We start from the raw sequence: 8665 nt of genomic DNA on the forward strand, positions 1-8665 counted from the left end.
TCTTTTTATTTTTCATTTCCCCCTCCCCTTTTTCCTTGCCCTCCTCTCCTAACCCCTCACCCCCCCCATTTTCCTCTCTTGTCTCTGGTGAAGCTGCTCCTCTCCCTTCCTTCCAAATCCTGGGGGGGGGGGGAACCAGGGCTCCCCTTGCCCCAGTGAACCCCAGTTAACACCAGTTCATGCCCCCCCCCCGGGGGGGCTCACCCCCTCTCCGGGCCATGCTGTAAATTTTGGTGTGGTTTGGGTTTATTTTGGGGGGTCAATGCCCCCTTCCCGGGAGGGGATGGGGCCGCGGGGACCGGGGTGGGTGCATGGGGGGCCTGGCAGGGCCCCCCCTTTTTTTAAGCAGACACGAGCACCAGCAATCCCACGGCACCTCCCTGCAGGGTTCTGTCCCCACCCCGTGCCACCCCCCAAAAACCCACCCAGTCTCATTGGGGACCCCTCCTAGACCCCCACTCTAATTGCGGGGGGGCTCAAGATTTATTCCTTCTGCCCCCCCCCATCCTGTCCCTGGAGAGGAGCTGGGCTGGGGGACAGGATTTGGGGACCCCCAGGGAAGGGGTTGAGGGGCCTGGGGGGGTTTTCACTCATTTCTCAAATCTCTGCAGGGCTGGGGGGCAGCGGGGGGGGGGGCATGCTGCAGATTTTGGGTTTTGAGGGGTCTCTACTCCCCCCAGCTCTGTAACACCCCCAGGTTTGCTGCTCTCAGCACCCCAAATCCAACCCCCCCAAAGACACTGGGGACCCCCTCAGTGCTGAGCAGAAGGTGGGGGCAGCACCCCCTGTCCTGGCCTCCGTTTGGGCTGAAAAAACACCATTTTGGGCAAAGTGCCCCCAAACCTGGGGGCAAGGGGGCTCCCGCACGGACAATCCCCCCGAGTCCCCCCGGGACCGGGGCCCCAAAAGAACCCAGATGGTGTCCCCCCCCCCCCCAAGTGTCCATCTGTCCGTCCCTCTGTTTCCCCCTCCCGCTTACCCCAATCCTTTTGGGATTTTCCTTTCATTTTCATCCCAATTTTTAATCGCCGCCCCTCCCAAAATCCCCTAAGGGGAACCCCCCCCCCCCCAAAAAATCCCTTTTTTTCTGCTGAATGTACCCAGCACTGTCGTGTTTTAGTGGATGTGTTTTTAGTACAAAAAAAAAAAAAAAAAAACAAAAAAAAAAAAAATAAAACCCCACCTTTTTTTTCCCCCCCCCCCCTTTTTTTTTTTGTTAAAAAAAAAAAAAAAAGGTAAAAAAAAGATAATAATAAAAAAGAAAAATTCTTACAGCGCCGACAATTTGGGAGGGGGGTGGGGAAAGACGTTTGCGCTGCAAGAGAATTCCTGAGTGCATTTTGGCACTGCCACAAAATCCCGGGATCCTTTAGATGGAAGTTCTTGTGAATTAAGGTAAAAAAAAAGGCAAAAAAACACTAAAAAAAAAAAAAAAAGATAAAAAAAAATCATCTTTTTTTTCTAATATTTAAAGAGTGTTTTTGTAGGTTTAAAAAAAAGACAAAAAAAAAAAAAAGGAAAAAAAAAAAAAGAAAAATAATAATAATCCCGACTCGGAATTTGTACGGCTGAGCGGGACACGGGGGTTTCTTTTGTTTTGTTTTGTTTATTTTTGAGTTTTTTTGGGGTTTTTTGTTTTGTTTTTTTTCTTTTTTTTTCGCTTTTTTTTTTTTTGTATAATAAAGTGAAAAATAATGTTTCTGTTCTCATGTCATTACTATAAAAAAATAAAACTTTAGAAAAAAAAAAAAAAAAAAAGGACGAGCGTGAGGAGTGTCTTTCCTCCTTCGTGTGGGATCCCCTTGGGGGGGTCCGCTGTGGGTGGGGACCCCCAGGGTTCATTTTTGGGGGCTCTGCCATTGGGGGAGCCACAGGGATTTGCAGGATGGGATCTGGAGGCATCCGTGTGTCTGCAGTGTCACCGGGATCTCTCAGTGCGGGCTGTAGGGATGAGGGTCGGGGTCCCGGGGGTCCCGGGGGGTTCGGGGGGTCCCCGCCGAGGCTTCGGCCGCGCGCCGGTGAGTGACCGCCCGAGCCGCCCCTCCCGGTCCGGCGCTGCCGCCCTCCGGGCCCTGCCCGCCCGTGGGGCCCCGCCGCACCGGAGAGGGGCCTGCTGACCCCGCCCCGGGACCAGCCCGTGGGCGCTCGGGGACCCCGCGATCCGCCCGGGTTCATCCCCGGGACCCTCCCCGGGACCGCGCCGCCCGTGCCCTCCCACCCCCCGTCCGGAGAGGCCCCGGGACCTTCCCCGGGATCTCCGGGTCCTGAGCCTCCGCTTCCCCTTGCCCCTCCCTCGCTCTCTACCTGAGGGCCCCCCGGGCCCTCTGGGGCCCCCCCAGGCCTGCTGGGGTCTCCTGAGATTCCCTTTTACCCCCCCTTCGTGCCCCCTCGATTCCCCAGAGTCCCCACAACCCTCACTGGGCCCCCCAGCCCTATGCGAGACCCCCCGGCCGAGAGACCCCCGTGAGCCGCCCTTAACCCCCCTTTCCTGTCTGTGCCCCCCGCCCTCCTCTCCTGAGAGCTCCCAGGACCACCCCTGGACCCCCAGACCCTGAAACCCCTCATTCCCAACCCCCTGCCTTAATCCTGAGAGCCCCTGGGACCCTCCCTGGCCTCCCCAGCCCTATGGGAGACCCCTGAACCCCCCCCCACTTCCCCCTCTCCCTTTTCTGCCTCAGCTTTGGGGGGGGTGCTGGGGGCTGAGCCGATTCCAGCCCCTGTTTCCTCTTTCTGTTGTGGAAAGAAGGAATCCCTGGATCAGCGGGATTGGGGGGTGGGGACTGTGGAGACCCCTCTTGTGTCCCCCCATCCCAGTGGCTGGGCAGAGTCCCCCCAGCTCCGTGACAATCAGGAGTTCCACTGCTCAGCACCGGTGGGTGCTGGGGGTGTCTGACCATGACTTTGGGGTCTTTAAACTCTCATTCTGGGGTGGGGGGGGAGGCCAGGCTCCATTTTGAGGGGCACACGGTGCTCCCCTCCCTGCCCTGTCCCCCCTCCATCTGCTGCAAGGGAGGGTGATGCAGCAAAACCCACCCCCTCTGGGAGGGGACAGTTTGGGGACACCCCAAGCTCCCTGTGCTCACCTACAGTCCTGAGACAATGGGGGGGGTGAGGTGGGGGCTCTGGGGGGGTTTGACACCTCTCTGAAGGCTGGGCACGTCCCAGGCTGGCCTGAGGGGTGGGGGACTGGGGACATCCCACCCTTGTCAGCCAGTGTCCCCCACTAACCTGGGGGGGATCCGTGCCAGGCTGGGGAGGGTCATGCCCAGATGGGAGACCCCCGAGCCCCCCCACTTCACTCCTGGAGGGTTTAACCCCGGGACTCTTTCTCTTGGGGATCCCCCCAGAGTGCATCTTGGGGGCATCCCAAGGTGTGCAGTGGGATTTTGGCTGGGAAGGGGGTTGGGAGGGGTCTGCAGGTGAGGGTTGAGGTGCCAGTGAGACCCCCCCCCGTGCCCCCAGCCCCCCGTGTCCCGTGCTATGAGCGTTCGGCGTGACTTCTCCACAAGCAGCTGCAAATGAAAATGGAGGATATGTCTTTGTCTGGCCTGGATAACAGCAAACTGGAGGTGAGCTGCCCTGTCTGGGGGTCTGTCTGTCCCCTGGGGTGTCCGTGTGTGCCCCCCCATCCCTAACAGCCCCCCTGGGCCCCCAGGCCATCGCACACGAGATCTACACGGAGCTGGTGGAGGATGCCTGCCTGGGGCTGTGCTTCGAGGTGCACCGGGCTGTCAAGTGCGGGTACTTCTTCCTGGATGACACGGACCCCGACAGCATGAAGGACTTTGGTGAGCCCCCCGAGTTCCCTGGGGGTCAGGGTGATGCTGGTGACAGGGACACAGCCAGGCCCCTGCTCTCTGAGGGGATTGGTGCTCCCCACACACAGGGATTTGATGGGGATTAAACACCCCAATGTCCCCCCAACAGTGACCAGACTGTCCCAGAGGGGTAAATGGGGGGGCACTGAACCCCAAAACGTGGTGCTGGGGCCCCGGGGGGCACAGCTGGGGTGTGGGTGGGAGGTGGCAGAGACCCCCTGGCAGCACTGCCACTCGGGTTTCAGCCCCCCCCGAGCCCCGCTGCGTCTGTGGGGAAGGGTCTGGCAGCCCCAGGGACCCCCCAGAGCAGATGGGGTGGGGGTCTCAGTGCAGGGGCTGAGCGTGTCCCCCCCGCAGAGATCGTGGACCAGCCAGGCGTGGACATCTTCGGGCAGGTGTACAACCAGTGGAAGAACAAGGAGTGCGTGTGCCCCAACTGCAGCCGCAGCATCGCCGCCTCGCGCTTCGCCCCTCACCTGGAGAAGTGCCTGGGCATGGGCCGCAACAGCAGCCGCATCGCCAACCGCAGGTGGGGCTGCCTGCTCTGGGGAAACTGAGGCACCGGGCCCGAGCCTGCCCGCCTCCCCCCGTGGGGGGCTGTGCTTCGGGCTCTGAGGAGCCTGGGATGTGAACTCGGCCGGTTCTGGGTCTCCCCAGTCCTCGCTTTCCAGCCTGGGGGTGTCCAGCTTGGTTCCCCCTGGAGCTCCTCTTGTTCCTCCCTGCCAGTTTATCCCTCCTGGGAAAGTGAGCTGGGAACCCCGGGTCCTGTGTCCCCCCACCTTGGTTCCTGTGTCCCCCACCTTGGGTCCTGTGTCCTCCCCTTGGGTCCTGTGTCCCCCCCCTTGGGTCCTGTGTCCCCCCCCCTTGGGTCCTGTGTCCTCCTCTTGGTTCCTGTGTCCCCCCCTTGGGTCCTGTGTCCCCCCCTGGATGCTCTGTCCCCCCTGGGTCCTGTGTCCCTGCCTCGATGGCTGCTGGGGACTCCTCTCTGGATCGCTGTGTGCTGGGGAGGATGGGAGGGTACCAGGGGACATGGGATGGAGGACGTGGGGCAGACCCTGGCCATGATCTCCTTCCCCTCCCCGCTCAGGATCGCGAGCAGCAACAACCTGAACAAGTCAGAGAGTGACCAAGAGGACAATGATGACATCAATGACAACGACTGGTCCTATGGCTCCGAGAAGAAAGGTGGGGAGGGGTCCCTGGTGTCCTGAGGGGTGGGGGACACGTCCTGCCTGCCCCATGGCCCCTGAACCCCGGTCCTGGGTGGGTGTGTAGGGGAAGAGCAGCCGTGGGTGGTGGTCCCAGCCCTGTGGAGACAGCAGTGGCTCTGGGAAGGGGCTGCATGCACTGGAAAAGGTCAAATCTTTCCTTTCTGTCTCTCCCCACAGCAAAGAAGAGGAAATCGGATAAGGTGAGGGGTGCAGGGAAGGGTGGGGGGCGCGGGGAGGACACAGGACACCCCCAACACCCCCGTCTCGTTGCAGAACCCCAACTCGCCCCGCAGGTCCAAGTCCCTGAAACACAAAAATGGTGAGGGGGCGGGGCTGGCACCCCTGGGGTGGGGCTAAAAAATGAGGGAGGGGGCTCACACCTTTGGGGCGGGGGGGCTCTCCCTGGCTGGGATGGTGGTGGTGGGAGGGGGCCCTGGGGGTCCCAGGCAGGGCCAGACTGGGGGCAGGACCCCCCCTCACCTTTCCTCCCTGCCAGGCGAGATCGGCGGGAACCCCGATCCCTTCAAGGTGAGCCTGGGATGGGGGGAGATGGCTGCCAGTCCCTGCTCTGCCTCCCCAGGGGCTGCATTGCCCCCCCAGGAGGGTCCCCCCAGCTTTCCCCAGCCCTGAGCCTGCTCTCTGCCCCCCCAGTACAGCAACTCAGCTGGCATCAACTACGAGACGCTGGGCCCCGAGGAGCTGCGGACGCTGCTCACCACGGTGAGGGGATGGGGCAGGGGGGTCCCAGCTGGGCAGGGGGCACCACAGGGGATGGGACCCCCGGGGGTCTCTCCCAGCTGAGCTCCATCCCACTGGGGCTGGTTTCCAGGCTGGGAATGGGGGCGTGCAGGGGCAGTGGCTACTTTGTCTGGGACTCGGCACTGGGAGACTGGAGGACCCCAGGGGTCACTCACCTGTCCCCCCCAAATTCACCTGTCCCCCCAAACTCACCTGTCTCTTCCCTCCCCAGCAATGCGGGGTCATCTCTGAACACACCAAGAAGATGTGCACCAGGTGAGGGCGGCCTGGCCTGGCCCTGCTCACTCTGGGGGGCTTCCCCAGGGTCCCCAACATGCCCCATCCCCATGGGAGGGGGGAAGGCCCATCTCAGTGCCGTGTCTGGTCCCCAGGTCCCTGCGGTGTCCCCAGCACACGGATGAGCAGCGCAGGGCAGTCCGGGTTTACCTCCTCGGGCCCTCCGCGTAAGTGGGTGCAGATCGGGGTCCCGGGGTCCCCAGGGTCCTGTGGGACAGGGACTGGGGGGGCTGCATGGGGTGCTCAGGAGGGGCTGGGGGCAGGGACAGGCTGGGGAGGCCTGGAGGAGATGGGAGCCCAGGGCTGGGGTTGGGATTTGCAGCCCAGCAGGGTGGTGGGGGCTGGGCCGAGCCCCTGGGTGCTCCCCTGGCATCTGGGGGGGCTCTGTCCCCTCTGCCCTCTGTAACACCCGTGCCCAGGTCCCTGCCCGAGGCCGAGGGCGGCGTGGAGAACGACAGCTTCGAGGTGGCCGAGAGCCAGGCCCTGATGAGCCGCCTGCAGTGGGATGGCTCCTCCGACATCTCCCCCTCGGACTCGGCCTCCTCCAAAGCCAGTGAGTGTCAGGGGCTGGGGGACAAATCCTGTGGCACAGACCCCTCTGAGGGGCAAATCCTGGGGCACAGATCCCTCGGTGGGGGCAAAACTGGCTGTTCTGGCACGTCCCCAGTACAAGAAGGGTTGAACAGACCATGCCTCCAAAGCCTGGAGCGCCTTGTCCCCCACTTGGGAGGGGCAGGAACATTTTGCGGTACATTTTCTTGGGTGTTGACCAGAGTTGGGCATCATCCCCTCTGTTTTGGGGCTCATCTCCTCCCTGACACCCCCATTTCTCCCCTTTCTCCCCTCCCTAGGTACAAACAACTCCGAGTCCCGCAAGACCAAGAAGAAGAAGCCCCACCTGGGGCTGGTGAGCGGTGCCCCAGGGCTCGGCTCCAGCAAGAAGAAGAAGCCCAAGCCCCCCGCCCCCCACACCCCCAGCATCTACGATGACATCAACAACTGAGCCCCGCCGAGCTGGGGAGGGGCAGGACGGACAGAGGGACGGACAGGGGCCAGGACAGCCCCCAGGCACCCCCCGGGCCAGACACAACGTGGGTACCGGAGCACAGAGGACTCGGCTGTGGCTGGAGTGGGGCTGGATTTGGGGAGCCCCCGTTAGTGCCCCCCTTCCTCCCCGCCCTGCCCCGGTGCCTCTATTTATTCTGTGACAGTTTTTGTACGTGGGGCTCCCTTTGGGGTGTCACCCTCGGGGGGGGTACAGCCCCCCCCTTCCCTCCCAGCACCCCCAAAGCCAGCTGTGCCCCCCCACACCTGCTCCTCACTTACCCCAGTGGGGTGGGAGGCACCTGGACACCGTGGGCAGGTCTGGGCCTGGGTCAGGGGGTTGTGAATCCCCCCTGCCCTGGGGTTTTGGGGTGAGCCCCCACTCTGGGGCTGCCCCCCTCCCTGCCCTGGGCTGGCACTCGCCGGTCGGGCTGGCTCAGGAGGGGGGGTCACACTGGAGGGGGCCTTTCCCACTCAGAGGACAAGGGAGCACCCTCTCACCCCCAGATCTGTTCAGCTGTGCCTGCATTCAGCTGTTGGGGGTCTTGAGGGCCTGGCAGTGCCCACACAGGGGGTCACAGGGGGCTGCATGCTGCATCCTTCATGTTTGGGGGTGGGTCTGGGGGTGGGGGGAGCTGCTGTGACCATCCCTGTGCCAAACTGTTTGGGGAGGGGGGGACCCCAACTTGCCAGGGACGTCTCGGGGGGAGCTGGGAATGGAGCAGAACTGGGGGGGAAGCCCAGCCCTGCTTCAGCACAGAGCCCCCCACTCCTGGTGTCCCCAGGGCAGCTCTCCACGCGTGCCTGGGGAACCTGCTGCTGCAGTCGGGGGGTCAGTGGGGACCCCCACAGGCTCTGCTTTTGTTTGGGGGGGGCCGGGACCAGCGCCCCGCTGTGCGGGCTGGGGGGGACAGGTCCCTCTGGCTGGATCCAGGTCACCCCCTGCCCTGTTATCCCCTCCCTGCAGCTGTTCTCCATCGCAGGGGCTGTGCTGGGGACAGGGTTGGCTCCATCCCCTCCCTTGTCCCCCCCACCATGGCTGTCTGACCCCCCCATTTTGGCCATATGTCCCCGGGGTGGAGCTGTGTCTGTCCCCACACCCCGTGGCTCCTCTCGCTGGGACTCACTCATTATGGTGCTCTCGACTCTGGATTCACTATTGTTTTCAAACTGCTGCTAAAGGCTGGCCTGGGGGGGTCCTGCAGAGCCCTGGGCACCTCAGAACTGCAGCCCCCCCCGCATGGGGACCCCCGTGTGGTCCCTCCTGGTGTGGCTTTGGGGCTGGGCAGGTCTGGCCACCGGAGCATGCCAAGCTGGCCTTCGCGTGCCCCGGGGCCCGAGGATGGGGCTGTGGGCACCCAAAAACACGGGGGACCACCCCAAACTGCCTGGGGGGGGCGGGCACGGCGAGCTGGGGCTGTGGGGGGGGGAGGCAGCCTGAGCCCCTTCAGCTGCAGGAGAGGCGCTGCAATTTGGGGTCCAAGGGGTGCAGTGGGGCTTGGGGGGCTCAGCCCGTGCCCTGTGACCCCCCCAGGTCGGTGTCCTCCCCCCCCCCCC

General features: G+C 63.1%; 2 protein-coding genes across 2 annotated transcripts in view; both read left to right on the forward strand.

Moving 5' to 3' along the window:
• The first annotated feature begins 3136 nt into the window (after positions 1-3136).
• ATXN7L3 (ataxin 7 like 3) lies at positions 3137-8635 on the forward strand. Its single transcript, XM_041465414.1, has 12 exons — positions 3137-3569; positions 3656-3788; positions 4176-4347; positions 4906-5003; positions 5207-5229; positions 5303-5348; positions 5526-5557; positions 5681-5749; positions 6000-6043; positions 6160-6231; positions 6484-6617; positions 6916-8635. Exons 1-12 carry the CDS (start codon positions 3519-3521, stop codon positions 7065-7067), a joined length of 1026 nt encoding a protein of 341 aa, XP_041321348.1. The 5' UTR covers positions 3137-3518; the 3' UTR covers positions 7068-8635.
• The window catches only part of LOC121352460, a 982-nt gene continuing 141 nt past the window's right edge, over positions 7825-8665 (forward strand). The window contains exon 1 of the mRNA XM_041465415.1: positions 7825-8658. Coding sequence (XP_041321349.1) covers positions 7825-8658 — 834 coding nt within the window. The remainder of the gene's footprint in view (positions 8659-8665) is intronic.

The sequence above is a fragment of the Pyrgilauda ruficollis genome, unplaced genomic scaffold (genome assembly GCF_017590135.1).
Source record: "Pyrgilauda ruficollis isolate IOZ18807 unplaced genomic scaffold, ASM1759013v1 scaffold189, whole genome shotgun sequence".
NCBI classification, from domain to species: Eukaryota; Metazoa; Chordata; class Aves; order Passeriformes; family Passeridae; genus Pyrgilauda; species Pyrgilauda ruficollis.

Bases quoted from the DNA above. Each gene is read 5' to 3' on its own strand.
- ATXN7L3 (XM_041465414.1), top strand. From the start codon at position 3,519: ATGAAAATGGAGGATATGTCTTTGTCTGGCCTGGATAACAGCAAACTG. The intron at 3,570-3,655 runs GTGAGCTGCCCT...CTGGGCCCCCAG, and splicing joins TGGATAACAGCAAACTGGAG to GCCATCGCACACGAGATCTA. The intron at 3,789-4,175 runs GTGAGCCCCCCG...TCCCCCCCGCAG, and splicing joins CGACAGCATGAAGGACTTTG to AGATCGTGGACCAGCCAGGC.